This window comes from Scyliorhinus torazame, chromosome 11, assembly GCF_047496885.1.
Source record: "Scyliorhinus torazame isolate Kashiwa2021f chromosome 11, sScyTor2.1, whole genome shotgun sequence".
NCBI lineage: Eukaryota > Metazoa > Chordata > Chondrichthyes > Carcharhiniformes > Scyliorhinidae > Scyliorhinus > Scyliorhinus torazame.
Window position 1 is genome coordinate 99,813,098 of NC_092717.1, and position 22,776 is coordinate 99,835,873.

Sequence of the window (22,776 nt, forward strand, 5' to 3'; positions counted from 1 at the left end):
AATCAGTGAATGCTCTTCAAATGTAGGTGTTTTACAGATTTCCTATAACAGCATGCTTGAAATAATTTAAAATGGTTTGAATTTATTGGTATCCTAATTCATCATTTTTTCACAAAAACATGGATGTGGAGGAACTAATCTGCCTCTGGAGTGGAAGGACCAGCTCTGTTTGCTGAAGGCACAATAACACAAGGCGCACTCCCCACACCCTCGGAGTGCCACGATCTGTGATGTTACTGACGGTGATGGCCCAACGCAACTGCAGAAACGGTGCATTTGTCTCATTTTCCTGCTCAGCGGCAAGAGTTGCAATAAAAAAAAAAGATACTCTTTGTGGACAATGATGCAAGGCACGCTGAACAATAACGGTGCAACATTTACTCTTTAATTCAAAATATTTGATAGAATGCATTTTCAGAATTGAAAAAAATCTGTGTAAGCACCTATACTACAACCAAGTACAGTATCTGAGGTAGTAAAGATACATAATGGCAGACAGCATTGTTTGAAAGATATAAAAATGTTTAAAAGTTATGAGTACAAAAGGCAATTTAACCATGATAACAAAATAACTTAAATAATGTTCAACAGATTTGTGGTCTGTAAGCAATATAGTTTTTTTTAAAGGAACAAACATCACCTTTCTACCATGTTTTACATACCAAAACATGGAATGTAAATGTGCGAGCTTATTTTCCAAAGTAGTGCTTTATAATCTAAGTTATATGGCCCATCTTTGCATAAACTAACGCTAACTTTGCCTAGAATTTTATTTAACGATTTTACTAATGCTGGTGTGGTATATTTTACCATATTGGCCAAAACATTGGGCCAGTGCCGAGAACTGGTGTGAAATGAGTCTCACAAAGTAAACATGGACCTATAGATAATGGCTGAGCACAATGGAAATTCAGGCCTCATCTGTAGATGCCAACTGACTGTTCAATTCAGCTCACACGTTCAAGGAATTCAGCCGGTGCTGACACCAACCCAACTTCCAGATATGTCTTGAGAGGGAGGGGGAGCAAATGTGCTGGCAACAGTCCATGGTACTTTTACAGCGACAGGAGTCGTCCTCGTATTCCACCTGGTTCCACAGATATGAAACTGATAAAAAGTTCCGGGGGGGGGGGGGGGGGGGTGGAATGGTCCTCTTCAGGACCACTTGATAGGTTACTGAAGACCCAGATCAACTGGACAGAATATGCAAGGATCAAGGTCTGCTCAGTCCATGACAAAAATTGGTGTGGGGTTCGATAACAGCAGGTTTCAGCATTCCAAATTGCTTTTTCCAGATCTCTAACATCTGTTTCAAGTGCAGTTTGGGAGCTGCCGTATTTATGGGAAAGGTTGGGTACCAGAGAAGGTGCCAGAAAATCTGTCTTCCCGATGCTCTTCTCTCATCCAATAATAGGCATGGTCAATTCCAATTTTTCCTCATTGTCTCTACAAACTTTTCACTTCTACCAATGATACATTATTATATTTGACTTACATCCTGGCCTGCAGGAGTAACTGCCAGGTTTATAAAGCATTAGGTTAGTCCTATCTAATCTTGGTTTTCAGTTTGAATTTTGTGTCCTTTTTTTGTGTCATATGAGTTAGCAGCATTCTGTTAGATAACAGTAATCATAGAAATGTAAATTTATTAATTGTAACTAAAATGTGGGGCACTTGAACGTAATAAGTTTATTATCAGCTTATTAGGTACTTATAATCTGTGCTTCTGATGTTTAGCAATACATTTTTTCAATATATGGTACAGAAATGTTTGGTTTGCATTGGATTAAACTGTTTCTGCCAATACACAACTCAGCAAAAAGCACAGCAAATAGTTAAAACACTTTCCATTGCTTCTTCCAAGTCTTTTACTAACTTTTCTGAATTATTTTCTCACTGGAATCAAATGACTGCAAATATTCTGAATGCTTTCGCTCCAGGTGGATTTTTAAGGCTAAAAGGAGAAAAACATTATTTCAATATTAATACACATTCTTTTTCAATAGTTGTCCTGAAGAACTAACATGCGTTTAACAGTTGATAATCTAATTTTATAGTTTAGCTATTTTTGTTGAAAGACTCAAATGTAAGAGAACAAAAAAACTCACCATTTACAACAAATTACAAAAGGGTCCTGAAATATTGCAAAAACCAAAAATGCTGAAAATGCTCAACAATTCTGATGAAAGGTCATTGACCTGAAACATTTCTCTCCTCAGAAGCTGCCTGATCTGCTGAACATTTCCAGCCTTTTTGGTTTTTATTTCTGATTTCCAGCATCCACAGTATTTTCCTTTTGTGTTCGGAAAATGTTGTAGGTCTGGTGTACTGTAACAAAGATAATCACGTGTCTTATGTCATATTATTTATACAGCACTAATATAAATTTTGAACAGGGTGAAGTTAGGTCATCGTCAGTATATTTGTCACTAGTTCTTAGTCCCCGACAATAATGATAATGGCTGAGCTACGAGTGCTATGAAGGTTTAGGCAGTGCTTGAATACAGACTCAGGTGAATTGTAGTTTGTTGTAGTTTGTACGTAGAGCAGATATATTTCTATAGGAGGGAGCAATTTCAGAATAAACTACCTCGGGTATGCTGAAACAAAAGAACTAAAAATGATTTTTATTTGGAAGAGTGTGTTTGTGTTTCTGGGAGTATTATCTCGCTCTTGCATGTCCCACCCAAAAACAAAATCTACTAACATACTGAGTCGAAACTGCCTGGCTGGTGATGTACAGGGTTCACTGTGGAATAAACCTCATTACTAGTCTCATTTACATTAATATTAGCAATGTAGTTATTTAATAGAAGAATACTCTGCTCTACGTAGATACAGTTAAAAGAAATTTCCAAACTGGCTTTCTTAACTGCTGATAGTATTTTTGACTGCTTTAGTGTCTTAATTACAATGAACACACTCTTAGAATGTTCATTAAAATCTTTTTTCAAAATGATTCTTGGACTACATGTGGGGTACATTTGTGTAATAGGTCTTAAAATACCTTTTCAGAATTTAGTTCCTAGGATGATTCTAAAGACAATATATATTTTTTTAAATTTAGAGTATCCAGTTAAATTTTTGCAATTGAGGGGCAATTTAGCATGGCCAATCCACCTACACTGCACGTCTTTGGGTTGTGGGGGTGAAACCCATGCAAATACGGGGAGAATGTGCAAACTCCACACGGACAGCGACCCAGAGTCGGGATCGAACCTGGGACGTCGGCGCCATGAGGCAGCAATGCTAACCATTGTACCACAGTGCTGCCAACCTAAAGACAGTAGTAAGAAACTCAATTATTAATGAATGCCAAAATTCATTCCGTAGCATTTTTTATTTGTCTATGAATTCTAGACACTTTGTAAGCCAGTTATTAAAAAAATATATATTTGTTGTATTAGTAAGCAGCTTTTAGAGGGATATGTTTTATCAGCTTACAGGAGCCAGGCAGTTCTGCATACCATGCTCTCCACTGAAATCATTAATTACTTTGCATAACATTGGGATGGGACAGACTGTTTCAGCCTGTTTATGTTTTTTTTTTCTTTAACCAAGAAGTTGAATAAGCACTGCTATTCAAAAATTAACTTGGCGTCTGACTCAGTCTGCTGCTTTAGATTATTGTTCCAACCTTTCAGAGAATATTCCATTCTGGTATGAGCCAACATAATGTTTCTTTTTGTCAACTGGCATCATGTCAATATAACCTCCTTCTTGATTATGAATGACGCCGGCATGTACGGCTGCTCTGCAAACACTGGATCTCTGGAGGAAAATAAAATTTTAAAATAATTAATATATGAAATTAATTTGTTTCTGCTTCATCCCTCAATCACAACCATCAAGAAACACAAACCATTTTGGTTTTGGAATTATGTTACACAGACAAAGCAAGCCAATATATATGAAAGTGAAACTGCTGCTTGCTTTCTTAACTCTGTTGTGTAAAATAAGTCACAGTACAAGTGTTGGTGCAGGGAGTTTTTGGACTAAAACAATGAGAATGTAAAGACTATAAAGAGATTAAGATAGTAGATATGCAGCTGAGAAGGATAAAGAAGTCCAGAGGAGCTGACCACATTAATATCAATGAAGTGGAAACACGGATAATTATGGTTGCAACATAGAATATAAATCATTTATTAGGTTACATTGGTGTTGATGACCATTAACTTGGTGTCACATTGCTATTTGTGAGAGCTTGTTGCGCGCAAACTACACTTCATCCAGAGATTATGAAAAGTGCGATATAAATGCAAGAATTTCCTTTCATTTCATATTTGACCCTAAAATGAGCTTCTAACCTTATAGCTGTGACATCATTAAGTGAAACTTAGGCAGCATGGTGGCGCAGTGGTTAGCTCTGCTGCCTCACGGCACCAAGGTCCCAGGTTCGATCCCAGCTCTGGGTCACTGTCCATGTGGAGTTTGCACATTCTACCCATGTTTGCTTGGGTTTCGCCCCCACAACCCAAAGATGTGCAGGGTCGGTGGATTGGCCACGCTAAATTGCTCCTTAATTGTAAAAAATTAATTGGGTACTCTAAAATTATTTTTTTTAAAGTGAAACTTTAAAGTTGAATAAGGATTCAAGTGGTACAGTTCTCATAGGTTGATGAATTGGGTGGATCTGTGGTCCTTCTAGTTTCAGCATCATAGTAGTTTAAAGATGTAGATGGATGATTTAACAGTTCTTTTAAAGATAGCGCTGCTGGTCTGAGGTCTTTGAATCTCAATCAATGGCACATGGAAAGTCAAACAGCAGACAGAGTTTGAACTTGCATGATGGGTGGAGAGAGATAATGAGACCTATACAGGGGTCTTGTAACTTCAATGTCTTTTTGGCTTCAGTCTCTCGTCTGGAGAAAACAATTTCTTAAGCAGAAAAAGAGTTAGGCTCGCCTATTACACAATCCTCTCACTCAAACTGCTTGAAGACCTAAATATGGTCATGTCTAGTGTATTCCAGTTGCTTGATTAGATTATGGCTGGATATTCCTCTCCCAGCCAAAGTGCTTTGTCTGAAGTGGTTGCGTCTGGTGCTGGTTCCCAAGTTAGTTGAGTCTCGACGTCCTGTGAATGGGAAGCAGAAATTCCTCCAAGATAATTGTCTTTGATGAGCTCTTACAGAAAAGTTTTCTCTAATAATGGCTTTGGAGTTTATTGAGTACGGTGATGCAAATTTCTAGCCATCTTTGAAGTTGCAAGTTCAAGTCATTGGAATACGGCTTCAGTGTCTTTATCATCATAGATCATAGAATTTACAGTGCAGAAGGAGGCCATTTGGCCCATCGAGTCTGCACCGGCTCTTGGAAAGAGCACCCTACCCAAGGTCAACACCTCCACACTATCCCCATAGCCCAGTAACCCCACCCAACACTAAGGGTAATTTTGAACACTAAGGGCAATTTATCATGGCCAATCCACCTAACCTGCACATCTTTGGACTGTGGGAGGAAACCCACGCACACACGGGGAGGATGTGCAGACTCCGCACAGACAGTGACCCAAGCCGGAATTGAACCTGGGACCCTGGAGCTGTGAAGCAATTGTGCTATCCACAATGCAACCGTGCTGCCCTCCAATCAATGGTTTCCAGTCACTAAATTCATAAAATAATCTTTTGTAAAGCAAGGTTTTGTAACACAACATTAATAAAAATCAATGAACAGATATGTCTGTTTGGTACCGAATTATCCTGTCTCAAACATTTCCTAGTTTAGATATAAATACAAACATTTTTAGTATTTAAGGCGGGAACAGGAAGTTCGACCCGCGGACTTCTGGGAAGACCCTCACCAATAAATTCTGGTGGAGAGGAAACCCGAGACACTACACGTGTAGTGTCTCCCACCCGCCCTCCTCCTCTAACCTAATAATAAAACCCATTGGTGTGAGGTAACTACCATATTTTATTATTAACACTAAGAAGGTAAGTAAGTGATTTTTACTCATTTTACTTTTGTACCTTTTTCAAATTGTGTGTGTGTCGGGGGGAAACTGAAGTGACATCACAGAAAAGCTGTGGCCTGAGTGGCTGGTTGGGATTCTACACTAAATTAAAAAATTAAGCATTGGTAACTAATTAAACATAATTATTTAATTATAATTTAGAGGGATATCTAAGCCAGAGATCGGAGAGTACTATATTTAGCTTTCGCATTTCTATTAGAAATCTAGTGCTAGGAAACAGATAGTTAACAGTAACTTTGAAATTTAAAAAAAAAAAATTAATTTTAATTTTAATTAATTGACGCAATGTCAGTTAGAGGGGTGCAGTGCTCTGACTGTGAGATGTGGCAGGTCTGGGAGGCTTCCAGCGTCCCGGATGGCTTCATCTGCAGAAAGTGCACCCAACTGGAGCTCCTCACAGACCGCATGGTTCGGTTGGAGCAGCAATTGGATGCACTTAGGAGCATGCAGGTGGCGGAAAGCGTCATAGATCGCAGTTATGTAAATGTGGTCACACCCAAGGTGCAGGCAGAGAAATGGGTGACCACCAGAAAGGGCAGGCAGTCAGTGCAGGAATCCCCTGTGGTTGTCCCCCTCTCGAACAGATATACCCCTTTGGATACTGTCGGGGGGGATAGCCTATCAGGGGAAAACAGCAGCAGCCAGAGCAGTGGCACCACGGCTGGCTCTGATGTTCAGAAGGGAGGGTCAAAGCGCAGAAGAGTAGAGTAATAGTAATCAGGGACTCTATAGTCAGGGGCACAGATAGGCGCTTCTGTGGACGTGAAAGAGACTCCAGGATGGTATGTTGCCTCCCTGGTGCCAGGGTCCAGGATGTCTCCGAACGGGTAGAGGGTATCCTGAAGGGGGAGGGCAAACAGGCAGAGGTCGTTGTACATATTGGTACTAACGACATAGGCAGGAAGGGGCATGAGGTCCTGCAGCAGGAGTTCAGGGAGCTAGGCAGAAAGTTAAAAGACAGGACCTCGAGGGTTGTAATCTCGGGATTACTCCCTGTGCCACGTGCCAGTGAGGCTAGAAATAGGAAGATAGAGCAGCTAAACACGTGGCTAAACAGCTGGTGTAGGAGGGAGGGTTTCCATTATCTGGACCACTGGGAGCTCTTCCGGGGCAGGTGTGACCTGTATAAGAAGGACGGGTTGCATCTAAACCGGAGAGGCATAAATATCCTGGCCGCGAGGTTTGCTAGTGTCACACGGGAGGGTTTAAACTAGTATGGCAGGGGGGTGGGCACGGGAGCAAGAGGTCAGAAGGTGAGAGCATTGAGGGAGAACTAGGGAATAGGGACAGTGTGGCTCTGAGGCAGAGCAGACAGGGAGAAGTTGCTGAACACAGCGGGTCTGGTGGCCTGAAGTGCATATGTTTTAATGCAAGAAGTATTACGGGTAAGGCAGATGAACTTAGAGCTTGGATTAGTACTTGGAACTATGATGTTGTTGCCATTACAGAGACCTGGTTGAGGGAAGGGCAGGATTGGCAGCTAAACGTTCCAGGATTTAGATGTTTCAGGCGGGATAGAGGGGGATGTAAAAGGGGAGGCGGAGTTGCGCTACTGGTTCGGGATAATATCACAGCTGTACTGCGGGAGGACACCTCAGAGGGCAGTGAGGCTATATGGGTAGAGATCAGGAATAAGAAGGGTGCAGTCACAATGTTGGGGGTTTACTACAGGCCTCCCAACAGCCAGCGGGAGATAGAGGAGCAGATAGGTAGACAGATTTTGGAAAAGAGTAAAAACAACAGGGTTGTGGTGATGGGAGACTTCAACTTCCCCAATATTGACTGGGACTCACTTAGTGCCAGGGGCTTAGACGGGGTGGAGTTTGTAAGGAGCATCCAGGAGGGCTTCTTAAAACAATATGTAGACAGTCCAACTAGGGAAGGGGCGGTACTGGACCTGGTATTGGGGAATGAGCCCGGCCAGGTGGTAGATGTTTCAGTAGGGGAGCATTTTGGTAACAGTGACCACAATTCAGTAAGTTTTAAAGTACTGATGGACAAGGATAAGAGTGGTCCTAGGATGAATGTGCTAAATTGGGGGAAGGCTAATTATAACAATATTAGGCGGGAACTGAAGAACATAGATTGGGGGCGGATGTTTGAGGGCAAATCAACATCTGACATGTGGGAGGCTTTCAAGTGTCAGTTGAAAGGAATTCAGGACCGGCATGTTCCTGTGAGGAAGAAGGATAAATACGGCAATTTTCGGGAACCTTGGATGACGAGAGATATTGTAGGCCTCGTCAAAAAGAAAAAGGAGGCATTTGTCAGGGCTAAAAGGCTGGGAACAGACGAAGCCTGCGTGGAATATAAGGAAAGTAGGAAGAAACTTAAGCAAGGAGTCAGGGATAGAAGGGGTCACGAAAAGTCATTGGCAAATAGGGTTTAGGAAAATCCCAAGGCTTTTTACACGTACATAAAAAGCAAGAGGGTAGCCAGGGAAAGGGTTGACCCACTGAAGGATAGGCAAGGGAATCTATGTGTGGAGCCAGAAGAAATGGGTAGATGTTGAGTCTGGAGAAGGGGGTGTAGATAGCCTGGGTCACATTGAGATCCAAAAAGACGAGGTGTTGGGTGTCTTAAAAAATATTAAGGTAGATAAGTCCCCAGGGCCTGATGGGATCTACCCCAGAATACTGAAGGAGGCTGGAGAGGAAATTGCTGAGGCCTTGACAGAAATCTTTGGATCCTCGCTGTCTTCAGGGGATGTCCCGGAGGACTGGAGAATAGCCAATGTTGTTCCTCTGTTTAAGAAGGGTAGCAAGAATAATCCCGGGAACAACAGGCCGGTGAGCCTTACTTCAGTGGTAGGGAAATTACTGGAGAGAATTCTTCAAGACAGGATCTACTCCCATTTGGAAGCAAATGGACGTATTAGTGAGAGGCAGCACGGTTTTGTGAAGGGGAGGTCGTGTCTCACTAACTTGATAGAGTTTTTCGAGGAGGTCACTAAGATGATTGATGCAGGTAGGGCAGTGGATGTTGTCTATATGGACTTCAGTAAGGCCTTTGACAAGGTCCCTCATGGTAGACTAGTACAAAAGGTGAAGTCACACGGGATCAGGGGTGAGCTGGCAAGGTGGATACAGAACTGGCTAGGCCATAGAAGGCAGAGAGTAGCAATGGAAGGATGCTTTTCTAATTGGAGGGCTGTGACCAGTGGTGTTCCACAGGGATCAGTGCTGGGACCTTTGCTCTTTGTAGTATATATAAATGATTTGGAGGAAAATGCAACTGGTCTGATTAGTAAGTTTGCAGACGACACAAAGGTTGGTGGAATTGCGGATAGCGATGAGGACTGTCGGAGGATACAGCAGGATTTAGATTGTTTGGAGACTTGAACGAAGAGATGGCAGATGGAGTTTAATCCGGACAAATGTGAGGTAATGCATTTTGGAAGGTCTAATGCAGGTAGGGAATATACAGTGAACGGTCGAACCCTCAGAGTATTGAAAGTCAAAGAGATCTAGGAGTACAGGTCCACAGGTCATTGAAAGGGGCAACACAGGTGGAGAAGGTAGTCAAGAAGGCATACGGCATGCTTGCCTTCATTGGCCGGGGCACTGAGTATAAGAGTTGGCAAGTCATGTTGCAGCTGTATAGAACCTTAGTTAGGCCATACTTGGAGTATAGTGTTCAATTCTGGTCGCCGCACTACCAGAAGGATGTGGAGGCTTTAGAGAGGGTGCAGAAGAGATTTACCAGAATGTTGCCTAGTATGGAGGGCATTAGCTATGAGGAGCGGTTGAATAAACTCGGTTTGTTCTCACTGGAACGATGGAGGTTGAGGGGAGACCTGATAGAGGTATACAAAATTATGAGGGGCATAGACAGAGTGGATAGTCAGAGGCTTTTCCCCAGGGTAGAGGGGTCAATTACTAGGGGGCATAGGTTTAAGGTGAGAGGGGCAAGGTTTAGAGTAGATGTACGAGGCAAGTTTTTTACGCAGAGGGTAGTGGGTGCCTGGAACTCGCTACCGGAGGAGGTGGTGGAAGCAGGGACGATAGTGACATTTAAGGGGCATCTTGACAAATACATGAATAGGATGGGAATAGAGGGATACGGTCCCAGGAAGTGTAGAAGATTGTAGTTTAGTCGGGCAGCATGGTCGGCACGTGCTTGGAGGGCTGAAGGGCCTGTTCCTGTGCTGTACATTTCTTTGTTCTTCTTTGTTCTAATTTCATGTTCTTCATGGGCCAGGATTTTCAATTGGCGTGGAGGTGAGAATGGGAGCAGGCATGCTTTGAAAACAGCACTCCAGAATGGTATGTCAATGCCTCATAGCCTTGCGGATGCACTAGTATTTTCAAAGTGAAGGAGTGGGTGCTGGGAACATGCTCATCTTCAATGAACTGCCCGTTAATCTCCTGGTGGAGCTTGTTAATGCGCAGCGGGAATCGGAAGTTGATTTTGAAATTGCAGATTGCCAGATCTCAACAATTTAATGCACGTAAGTGCACAGCTGATGATTGCAATATAGGGCACAATCAAGTAATGTTTTTTTATGGGAAAAAGTATTGGCAAAGATGACGGCTCGTGTGCAGTAGGTTTGCATTGGTCATTTTAATTATTTTTAAATGGTGGACCATCTCCAGCACACCGTAGAATTATTGTCTGAGATGCAACTAGAGAACGATGTTGAAAATGGATAGGTAGCTTTACAAACATGACAAGCACTTTGGCTGGGAGAGGAATATCCAGCCGTAATCTAATCAAGCAACTGGAATACACTAGACATGACTGTATTTAGGTCACCAGGCAGTTTGAGTGAGAGGATTGTATAATAGGTGAGCCTAACTCTTTTTCTGCTTAAGAAATTGTTTTCTCCAGACTAGAGACTGAGGCCTCTTCTCCGCAATGTAAAGCTTGTGTCTTTCCTCCTCCATTCTGCAAGGCAGTAACAGCATGGTTGCTCTTTACCTTTGATGTCAGGGTTACCATTTATCTTTGTAAATTGTGCTCAGCAAGCAGGCTCCACCTGCTGGCAGAGCTTGGAGTCACTAATAGAGTGTTGAGTTCACCTCTGGACCAATTAGGGCACCCACATTTGAAGATAGCGCTGCTTGAATGACAGGCTGATGTGGGATTAGGACCCAGAAATTATCAAGGTGTCATGTTCCTGGCCCCGCTTTGAAAATTCAGCTCCTTGGTCTGTTCCATTTTTAATGAAACCTGGACAGACACTAGCTGAGTAGCTTCCTCCTAAAAAGTGGAATGCATAGGCTGTCACTTTCCTCAAAGTTTCTGCCACTGAACTGCCAAAACATCTGGTAAAATCCTAACAAAATTGCACAATCATGTTTGAACAGAAGAAATCTTGCATTCCAGTCGCAGTTATTTTCCTACGATGCACTGCCATTCCTAGTCGACTTGCATTTCAATGCATTTTGAAAGCCAATACTGCATAAACAATTCATGCTACATTACACAGCCCTTCCTTAGCACTGTGCTGGAATCTCATTACATTGTTTAATGTTTCAGGCATCACGTAATGCAGGTTATCACTGTGTTTGGTTCATCATTCTCCTTTGAAATTCACTCTGCAAAATTCATAACATGATTGGAGGCTGTTCAAGAAAAGGCATTGGGAAAATGTCTGTTGGGCCAGGAGGAGTCAGAGGGCCTCAATCAAGAAGCAACAGCAGAGCTTGCTGAAATATTTAAAGATTTAAACCCAAAGATTTTAATACTACAAACTTTAACGTCATTTTTAGATTATGTGTTCACACAATTCTAAACGTGGAGCAAATTGAGAAAGAGGAGAAACACTTGAAGTGCATATTTGTACAAATGTAAATACTCAGAAACCACTAACACCATTTTTATGTAAATGTACTTGTGCAAATCTTGCCCATGCAATTATTAAAAAGTCAATTTATCTGAAACAATGCCACCATGAGACTGTCAATGTGTCAAGGAGATTGAGGTTCTGGGCTACAACTACAGTTGGAGAATGTCCCTGAATATGGAGATAAAGGTTTTGAAAAACCTTGGGCATGCTAAACTGGCATAAAATATTGAAAAGTTTATAGTATTCAATATCACTCAATAAAAAAGGTGAAGAACTGAACTTGAATGTCATAAAGGTTTTTTTTTTACACCTTAATGTATAGACGTATAATTGATAACAAAGAGGAAACTTTACTATGGGGTGTTTTTTGGTGTAAAGCTTTATGGGCTCCAAATGAATATTGAGAATCTAAGCAAACTTAATTTTAATGTATGTAAAATCCTGCAAATTGGGCAAAAATTTGCACCAAGAACATTTGAGGTTTAAAAAAATTAAGATGAAAATATAAATCAATTTTGTTTTCTTTAAGTGGTAAATTTGAATTGGGGAACTCCCACTTATAACATTACATGATTTTGCCACCCATGGATATGACTTTACTTCATTCATTCTGGAAAGGATGGCATCACTGTGGCTCCCTTGTTCTCTTTACTTGGACTGCAAAACTTTCCACAGCGTTTTGGCAAACAGGAGTAATAAAAAATAAACAAATATTGGCTGGGATTTGAGTCCAATCTCACTGGAAAGTGTTGCAGCCTAGTTGCAGAGCATGAGCAAGTACCGGGGGAACATCCTTCTAAGTATATATTGTATGAGCAATTTATTGTATCACAAGCAAAAAAGAGGATAGATGCTTCCAAAACCACTGCAAAAGCTTTAATGCACAATTCTGCCTGGGAACAAATTGCTACTTTTTAAAACTAATTATGGGTCAGATGGGAGCAAAGTAAAATCATTTGCACAGTTGAGAGTTAACATCACTGATTACCTCATGGGCTGGAAGTTTGTGATTTCCAGGGGTGGGAAAGCAGGCAAAGAGACTTGCAGAGTCTCACAGCAGTTCAACAATCTGTTTGGATTTTGGCAAACGTGTGTAGCCGTATCCAAGAATTTTTTCATGGATACCTTAACATTGGGGGCTATGGCAAATTGACTTTTTAAAAGAATGTTGTGGGTTGTTTTATTTAGAATGTTATGGATCGTCTCAGCTGCTGTGGTGGAATTTGTCACTGCTGTTGAAAATATGAGCAGAGTTTTCAGAGCAGGTTGTTGGATATGGACTGGCGTGAAGCCTCCTCAGTAAGGTGGAAGTTCTTAATAAAAATGTGTATTTTTTAAGCTTGTAATTGTACAGCATCAACCAAGCAGGGAAAAGCCTCAAGAAGAGCTGCCTAATTGTAATAATGTTGAGTTAAGATAGTACGGTGGAGGTTTGAATTCCACTGAGTACTCTCTTCACTTATTCAATATGAATTTGGTAATTGTATATTTTTAAAATGAATCGGAGTCATAACAGACAGCAGAGGAGAATGAGATGATGACTAGCCTATTGTGTAGTGCTGTTAATTGGAACTCTTAATTGGATTCTCATTATAGTGCATTAACTATGATATAACACTGAAACCTCACATAATAACTGAAATAAATCACTTAACAAGATGTATTCCAACTACTGTAGCCATCTGGGATGGCTACCAGGGACAGAGAAACTCGCAAAGCCTAGCGGGTAAAATGAACAAAGCAAGATTCAGGCAGGCTCAGAGCCTGAAATGTATATTTGCAAGCAAGGAGTCCAGACGATATCGAAATTCCGACCAATTAGCATTTTGATGGGCCGATTAGCATTTGATGGCCCATCTTCACCAAGACAAAGGACTGGTACATGAGCGCCCGGTACAGTCCCAGACATTTTGGCGCCACTCCCTGTTTAGGGGAAGCGTAAACAACGGGGTCAATGACCGCTTGGGACACGCCCAGCCATCCAGGCACCCGCCCATTTATTGGTTAGGGATCGAATAGAGTGATCAAGGATCACCCCATTAGTGGGGTCCAAACTGAAGGACCGCCCAAAAGAGCACGAAAACCCCCAAGTATAAGAAGAGAGTCTGCCATATGTTCATCCTCTCTTGGACCTGGCGCCCCGGCCACGACCATTTCCAAGTGCAGCAACACCAGAAGCAAGTCCAAGTTCAATGCTCGCTACCAGACGGATGAGCCTAGCTGAGCAGCATTTACTTCTCCAGACTCGATAGATCCAGAATCGAACAGCGGCCACTGTTCCTCTGACCTAAGCCGGGTGCCTGAAGTTAAGTACAGATTGTCTTAGTCGATAGGTGTAGTTAACTAGTAGTGTTTATGTTGCATGACTAATTGTGTGTAAATAAAGTACCCTTGACCTTGAACTAACTAACTGGTGTTTGGATCTTTGATCGATAGCTGGTTGAACCTTGTGGTGGTATCATTTGATACCTGGCGACTCTGAGCATTAGAATATAGATACCAAAAGAAAGGAGGGCAAACCCACTGATTGCCGTAGTTACAGCAGAGCCACAGGAAAGAAAAAGGCAACACTACTTACATCTGAGTAGAAACGGGTTCCAATTACCCGAGCCAGGTGTGGATTTTCCTGCATACAATTTCGTGGACAATATATCCTAAAATTAGAGAGTAAAATGCAATATTTCAGTCCAACTAAAATCATCACAAGCAATGGTATCCATGTGGGCATTGTTAGACATTTTTCACAAAGAGTAATAACCAAAATGTTTTGGGACATTTCCTACCCTTATAAGTATTGCCTTTACTTCAGTGCCATGCATAACAATTTACTGTGAAAATTTTCCTGTAGGAGATCTTCAAATTAATATTAAGGCACATTAATGCCCAACTGTTTTAAACATCTGTAGATCGAGTCCTAGTTAGTCCTAGTTCCTCATAGTCATTAATCTGCTGAAACATTGTTTGTGTCCACTCCAAATCAAAGGGTTGCATTTCACCAGCCTACATTATTCAGTATGGACTTCAGCAATGCTACGTATAAAGTTCTTAATATCCTAGTCAGTGAAGCAAGTTTTTCTACATCGTCCTCTGCCTCTTAATCCTCCAACTTTCTCCCACCCACTTATCCTGAAGGTGCTACAGCTTATGCTTTCACAGATGGCAGTTATTTTGGGTATTTAACCTGGGTGGTCTCTACAGCTAAACTTTAGATCACTCCACCTAATCGCTCCTCTTGTGGCTCACGGCCGGACTTCTGTACATGAGGCACTCAATTCTTTTTGCATTAAAAGATACTGGGTGGAATTCTCCCAGAAATCAGCAAAGTCTGATGCCGGCTGCATTTGACCACCGGCAGCTGTTTCCTCTGTATCCTGCAGAACTGTGTAGAAAAAACGCAGAGGCACAGGTTTCATGTCGGGTAGCTGGCCAGGCGGCCTCTGAGTCACCCGCCCCACCATGATCTCAGGCTTTCAGTAATCCGATTGCCATGTTTAAAGGTCACACATGCACAAAGTAGCACTCCCTCAGGGATGAACAGGTGCTGGAAAGTTATGGCTGCCAAAGGGAGGAAATATGTTACCCCAAATTCAGTGGAGCCTCTCTCGAATGCACGCTGGATGCAGTGGATGCTCGCCATGGAACACCCACTCTGCGCGAAGAGCCTCAACCAAGTGCCCTACAAAAGAGTGCAGCCATCCAGCGCAGGAAGAGGGTGAATGATTTATTCCACACCTGCCAAGGTAATTCACCCTTCACATCACTCTCCACTCACACGCTCACAAACCCATCACATCCACAGCAATCTCACGCTGCCAACTGAAGGAACATCACCACTCTCTCACACACCTTCACATCCTTTGCGGATTGTGTACTTATCCCACCTATTGCACCATTCACCATCCACACATGCCAGACATACTTCTTCCTTGGACTGGCTGGCATCCTGCTTACGTACTCTCCATCTATCATCACGCAGGACCAGCGGTGGAGGGATGCCCGAACTGAAGGTCCTGACTGACTTTGAGAATAGCGCCATCCAACTGGCTGGCTGAGATGTGGGTCGTTCCTGTGCTGATAGTGGGGTCAGGCACTTAACCAAGTGAGGTTCCAGCACTGCAACATCCATCGGACAACCATACTGTGCATTCAGGTGCATCCTGTTCCGCACACCCCTGCCTTGCACTAACAATCTCTCTTTCACAGGCACATCTGGGAAGCATCAGAGGCCGTCCATGAGCCAAGCTCTTGATTCAAGGCGCAAAGACACCTCAGAAGGTGACTATGATGACACACTAATTGGAGACACATCACAATGCTCACCCACACCCTCCACCAGTGCAGAGACACACACCTCCATCGGACCTATTGTTAAAGTAGCCTCAGGGTCACAATCTGGTTAGCTCAGCGCACTGTCTGATCTACAACAGGCGGAGGCATGGACATCCCAGCTTGCTGCCACTTGGAGACAGCTTGAGGCCAGGAATCTGCAGAGTCTGAGTCAGATGACGAGCCTCTGGGCTTGACTCTCAGTTGTTATAGCTGCAAAGACATGCTCGGCAGCATCGGAGAGGGTTGTCTGCTGCACTCCTCAAATTTCAATACACAATACAGGAATCCATGCACCTGCCGATATGCCATCACATCAAGATCAACTCTGGTAGGATGGCAGTTACCATGGATACCTTGGTCAAGGACCTCGGTCCTGCACTGTTGCATGAGCTGCACTCCATTGCTGAGGCACCAGCTGGCATTCATTAGTGCCAGTGCCAGAGGGCTGCAGGACACCTCAATCTCATTCTAACTGCCAGTTCTCCTCAAGGAGTCAGTCAGGGGCCCTTGGGCACCCAAAGGGAGGAGGAGCTTCAGCTCAACACCACAGGGTCATCCACCCTGGTGATTCCCCAATTCTCTCTTCCTGTGACCCCATCAGCTCCAGCTTTGCATGCTAAAAGGATGCCACTGCCACACAGCAGGACTCTGAATGTGGGTCGGGGCCCTCCGGGTCTTGGCCCTCCAGAGGATGATCGGAAAGGTAATCACAGACAACAGGGAATAGCAGTCAGCTGGCTGCCTCCGCATCCACTGTGGGTGTTAGGGATGCACCAAGACATAGCGGCAGGGTAAGGCAACTCAAGAGGATACAGCTGCATAACGTGGGCACAGGTGTTAATCCCCTGTACATAATGTTCCCCAGTGTAAATACACTCATAATCATGACTCTTAGTTATGACGAGATGTTAATACCATTCATAAGTGAAACCATGACCCCTGCACAAAATTAAGTGTGCAGTGAATAACCCTCTGAACACAGTGATTGTTCCATCCCAAAATCACTGCCCACATCAGTAATGCCTGCACCTTGAGGAGGATTGTGTTTATTACAAGAGTACCCTGCGCTAGCATTGTTGGGTCAACCCCTTCCCCCCGCCACGTACACAATGTTTCATCTGCATTTTGGACAGATGCAGGTGTAATGCTGAAGAGGGCAGGTGATTATACAGCAAAAAAGGATCAAGTACTTTTGAAGTTCACGTTCTCACTGTATTCCAGCAAGGTATGTCTGAGGGAGACTGCACAAAGTGTGAATGCGCTGACCTCTATCAGACTGGTGTCAGACACATCCAGTTGCTATCTTGTGCTCGAGAGTCCTCACTGCATCGCCAGAGAGTCCTGGCCACCACTTGGATAGTCAGTGTTTAGTTACCTTGATGCCTGACTAAAGTCTCGTCCACCTCTGCCGCACACCATCTAGAATCATTGCATTTACAATGCAGAAAGAGGCCATTTGGCCCATTGAGTTTGCACAGCCCCTTGGAAATAGCATCCTACTTAAGCCCACGCCTCCACCCTATACCTATAACCCAATAACATCACCTAACCTTTAGGACACTAAGGGCAATTTATCATGGCCAATCCACCTAACCTGCACATCTTTGGACTGTGGGAGGAAACCGGAGCATCCGGAGGAAACCCACGCAGACACGGGGAGAAAAGGCAAACTCCACACAGTCACCCGAGGCCGGAATTGAACTGGTCCTGAAGCTGTGAGGCAGCAGTGCTAACCACTGTGCCACGATGCCGGCGACCTGACCGAGCGGCAAATGCTTTGGCCACTTGGCTGCATCCTGTACCCTCAACTCAGGTATTATCCTAACCTGCACTCCAAGCCTGCGCGGTTAGCTTGGACCATGAGGGTTACAGCTCAAAGCCTGAATAACTGCAATGTAAGGGATTCTGAGCATTTCCTTCTGCAACTGTTCCATGCCTACCTCTCTTCCTTTACTTTTTTTAAAAGAGCCAGTTCTGCAGCTGCTGGCCATCAGGGCATTTCTTTGAGTACCAATGCATCTAAACTCCCAGCACAACATTCAAACCTCGCACCTCTAACTTACTAGTTGCTCAATTGTTTTGCAGCTTCATAAAACTCAACTTAATTGAGCCTAGGGGCTTTTCACAGTAACTTCATTGAAGCCTACTTGTGACCATAATTATTATGATTATTAATTTGCACTCTGCGCCTGAGGGGGATAAAAGTTCAGGAGCAGTCAGTGAATTTATGCTGCTTAAGTGGGTATAATTGCTTCAGAAGCAAGACTCCAAGTATCTCAATGGAGTGATGCTGAACGGTCTCAATTGCTGAAGAATGCTCAAACTTGAAATGCTTTTCCAAACGTGTGGCCGATTTCTTGATCTCCCCTCGTCACGTGCCTGTGTAATTCCTTCAGTCTGTGCCACCTTGTCACCCCAGAACGGCACTGGAGCCCTGGCCCCTCGGTTCCCCATGGGGAAAGGCAGGCGTGGACCACCTCAGAAGGTATGTACCCTTTTCTAGCATTACTCATGTTCCAGAAAGAGCAAAAGTGCTCCCCGTAGCCCCTCAAGGAGGCATTTGGTCTCCTCCCTGCGAATTGGGCCTCTCTCTAATCCCTCCTGTACTCAGTCACTTCCTCCTCCAACCTCAAGCCCCGAATTGCAGTCTACAATCACAAACAATGCTTCCCCTCATCCCAAGCTCTCATCTGGAGCCTGCTTCCCTCCCAATTGCCGGGGTCCATCCCAAACGTCTCATCCCCAAGAATCCCTGGCTACGGTTTCCTGGCCATTAGTTTTCTTCCAGCTGATAGTTGGCCATCCTTTCAGCTTGGCCGACTGCTGGGCAGTAGATCAAACAAAAATAGCTCTGAGTTAATTACAATAATCAATTGGTGAAGCAATTTCGTTGTACGATAGTGAATTTGCTAATACTACAAATCACTGAGCTTGAACACGTTGTGTGTGTTTCCACCCACTCCTGAATCTTATGCTAAGTTCACTTGACTTATTTTGTTAACCACGGTGGCACAGTGGTTAGAATCATAGAAGTTTACAGCATGGAAACAGGCCGTTCGGCCCAACCAGTCCATGCCGCCCAGTTTTTACCATTAAGCTAGTCCCAGTTGCCCACACTTGGCCCATAACCCTCTATACCCATCTTACCCATGTAACTATCTAAATGTTTTTTAAAAGACACAATTGTACCCGCCTCTACTACTACCTCTGGCAGCCCATTCCAGACACTCACTACCCTCTGAGTGAAGAAATTGCCCCTCTGGGCCCTTCTGAATCTCTCCCCTCTCACCTTAAACCTATGCCCTCTAGTTTTAGACTCCCCTACCTTTGGGAAAAGATGTTGACTATTGCTAGCATTGTTAGCATTGCTGCATCACAGCTCCAGGGTCGCGGGTTAAATTCCGGCCTCTGGTCACTGTGTGGGGTTTGCACTTTCTCCCTGTGTCTGCGTGGGTTTCCTCCAGGTGCTCCGGTTTCCTCACACTGTCCAAAGATGTGCAGCTTAGGTGGATTGGCTATGCTAAATTACCCTTAGTGTCCTAAAGGTTAGGCGGGGTTACTGGGTTACGGGGATAGGGTGCAGGTGTGAGCTTAAGTGGGGTGGTCTTTCCAAGAGCCGGTGAAGACTCGATTGGGCCGAATGGCCTCTTTCTGCACTGTACATTCTATGATTCTATAAATTTGACTGGACTTTCATGCCAATAACATCTTCCCCAACATCCGCCTCAAAAACATATGGGAGTGAAGTGACACTTTTTGGCTAAGGTTTATGTATTGAAAAATGAATGCATTAATTTCTACTTTTAATCATCTTTACATATCATACCCCGCACACAACACCAAAAGTGAACATTCTAAAATCACATGATTTAGTTGTGGAAATATTAGTGGCTTACTTCTCAGCATTTTAACCTGGAACATCACTTGTTTACTTCCTGTATTGTTTGTTTATTCCTTGAGTTATCAATGACAACAAAGCTGCGAACAAGTGAGCTGCTTTCCCAGAACAGACAAAGGAAAACTGGGAACTTTAGTCAGTAGCTACCGTCACGCACCTCCCTAAAACAAGGCGTAGTGACCCTGACAGCACTGAGGAATGTAAAACCAAAGATTTGGGAGCGGGGGCGGGGCAGGGATGGAAGGGGGACCAGCTGCAAAAGACAATGGTAGAAGAATACTCGATATGAAGCAGTGCATCATTCAGTTACCTTGGACAATGTGAACTTGGTTTTTTGAATGTGCATATTTGATGCCCTCTTGTCTGGCAGTTAGCAGATTGGACTATGTAGAAAACAAAAGTTATAGTTAATAATTAAAATATACATAATTACAATAAACTAAAAAAAATGTCTTAAAAGACTAACCTGTTACTTTAGAGATGGTAAATGAATTGGCAGCTTTATATTTACTAAAGGAAAGGGGAAAATGTGTAAAATTGTGATAATGAGGATGACAGATCTTCAATTTATAATCAAAAGTACACATTGTTGGCAAAAAATGTTGAAGCAATTCAGTTATAAAATAGATGATTTTGTAATATTAAAAATTACTGAGCTTCAAGGTGTTTTTCATTTCAAATGTCATTAACTGTGCATTGGCGTCTTTTAATTCCTTTGCTGACTCAGCTGTTGGGTATCAACCCCTCGACTCTGAATCAGAGTTAGTTCCACTCTAGCACAGGGCAGTGCAATACTTAGAGAATGTAAAAAACGCTGTCTTTTGGATAACATGTTAAACTGAGGCCCTGTCTGTCTTCTGGAGGTGGGTATAAAAGATCCCATAATACTATTCCGAAAAAGACCAGGGGCTGAATTCTCCGCCGTCGGGATTCTCCGTTTTGCGGCAGCCCGGGGTTTTTCCCGCGGTGTGGGGCTGCCCTGCAATGGGAAACCCCATTGACCAGCCGGCGAAACGGGGAATCCCGATGGCGTTCTGCACAAGAAATCTGGTGCGGCGGGATGGAGAATCCCGGCCCAGGGGGATGGTCATGGTATCCTGGCCAATATTCATCCCTCTTTGTTGGCTCTATAGTGCTTTGAGACATCTCGTGGTTGTGAAAGGTTACATATAAATGCAAGACTTTAATTTGCTTTATTATTCTGATGTTGTGACAATTTGATTTCCCTCATTCATACCACAGGATGTGTGCAATGCCAGCAATTATTGCTCGTCTATAGTTTTTCTCGAGAAGGTGGCATTCTTGGACCGCTGCAATCCATGTGTTGCAAGAACCATGGGCGGGATTCTCCGCAATCGGTGCGATGTCCGCCGACCGGCGCCAAAAATGGCGCCAATCAGTCTGGCATCGCGCCGCCCCAAAGATGCAGAAGTCTCCGCATCTTGAGGGGCCGAGCCTTCACCTTGAGGGGCTAGTCCCGCGCCGGACTGATTTCCGCCCCGCCAGCTGGCGGGAAAGGCCTTTGGTGCCCCACCAGCTGGCGCAAAACTGACTTTGTCGGGCGGCGCATGCGCGGGAGTGTCAGCGGCCGCTCATGGCATCCCCGCGCATGCGCAGTGGAGGGGGTCTCTTCCGCCTCCGCCATGGTGGAGACCATGGCGAATGCGGAAGGAAAAGAGTGCCCCCACGGCACAGGCCCGCCTGCGGGTTGGTGGGCCCCAATCGCGGGCCAGGCCACCGTGGGGGCACCCCCTGGGGCCAGATCGCCCCGCGCCCCCCCCCATCAGGACCCCGAAGCTCGCCCGCGCCACCTTGTCCCGCCGGTAAGAGAGGTGGTTTGATTCTCGCCAGCGGGACAGGCATTCCAGCAGCGGGACTTCCGCCCATCGCGGGCCGGAGAATCGTCGGGGGCGGGGCCCGCCAAATGGCGCGGCGCGATTCCCGCCCCCGCCGAATATCCGGTGCCGGAGAATTCGGCAACCGGCGGGGGCGGGATTCACACCAGCCCCCGGCCATTCTCCGACCCGGCGGGGGGTCGGAGAATCCCGCCCCATATGTGAGGGAGGACGATCAAGATTTTGACCCATAGAGAGTGAAGGAACAGCAATATGGTTCCAAGTCCAGGATCGTGTGTGACTTGGTGGTGAATTTGCAGGTGATACTGTTTCCGTGCATTTGCTGCCCTTGTTCTTCTCCATGTTAGAAGTTGCAGTTTAGAAAATGGTGTTGAAGGAGCCTCGACAAGTTTCTGCAGTGCATCCTGAAGATGATGTAGACACTGTGAGCCAATGCTGGAGGAACTGAATGTTTAAGGTGGTGGATGGGGTGTCAGTCAAGTAGCTGCTTTGTCCTGATGGTGTTAATCTTCTTCAATGCTGTTAAAGCTGCTCTAATCCAGGCTACTGGAGAGTATTCTATAACATCCCTGATTTATGCCTTGCAGATAGTGCAAAGGCTTTCGGGAGTCAAGAAGTGAGTTCACATTGCAGAGTTCCCAGCCTGACCTGCTGTTCTAGCTGCAGTATTTACATGGCTGGTCCAGTTCAATTTCTGATCAGTGGTAACCCCCAGATCTTGCTGCCTGCAGGCACGGACTGCTTAATTATCTGAGAAATTATGAATTAAACTGAACTCTGTGCAATCATCCCCAATTCAGAATTTATGATTGAGGAAAGGTTATTGATGAAGCAGTTGAAGATGATTGGACCTAGGATACGACCCCAAGGAACTCCTGCAGCCATGTCATGGGGCTGAGGTAATTGGCCTCCATTAACCCCGA

The 22,776-nt window shown here is 44.3% G+C and overlaps 1 protein-coding gene across 2 annotated transcripts in view; it reads right to left on the reverse strand.

Annotated features, from left to right (window-relative positions):
- Nucleotides 1-363: 363 nt before the first annotated feature.
- crispld1b (cysteine-rich secretory protein LCCL domain containing 1b) overlaps nt 364-22,776 on the reverse strand; it is a 92,476-nt gene continuing 70,063 nt past the window's right edge. For both annotated transcript variants that reach the window (XM_072467532.1, XM_072467531.1), the window contains exons 11-15: nt 20,464-20,507; nt 20,308-20,380; nt 14,349-14,424; nt 3,638-3,771; nt 364-1,954 (exon numbers count right to left, since the gene is read on the reverse strand). In XM_072467532.1, coding sequence (XP_072323633.1) covers nt 1,903-1,954; nt 3,638-3,771; nt 14,349-14,424; nt 20,308-20,380; nt 20,464-20,507 — 379 coding nt within the window. In that variant the 3' untranslated portion in view covers nt 364-1,902. The remainder of the gene's footprint in view (nt 1,955-3,637; nt 3,772-14,348; nt 14,425-20,307; nt 20,381-20,463; nt 20,508-22,776) is intronic.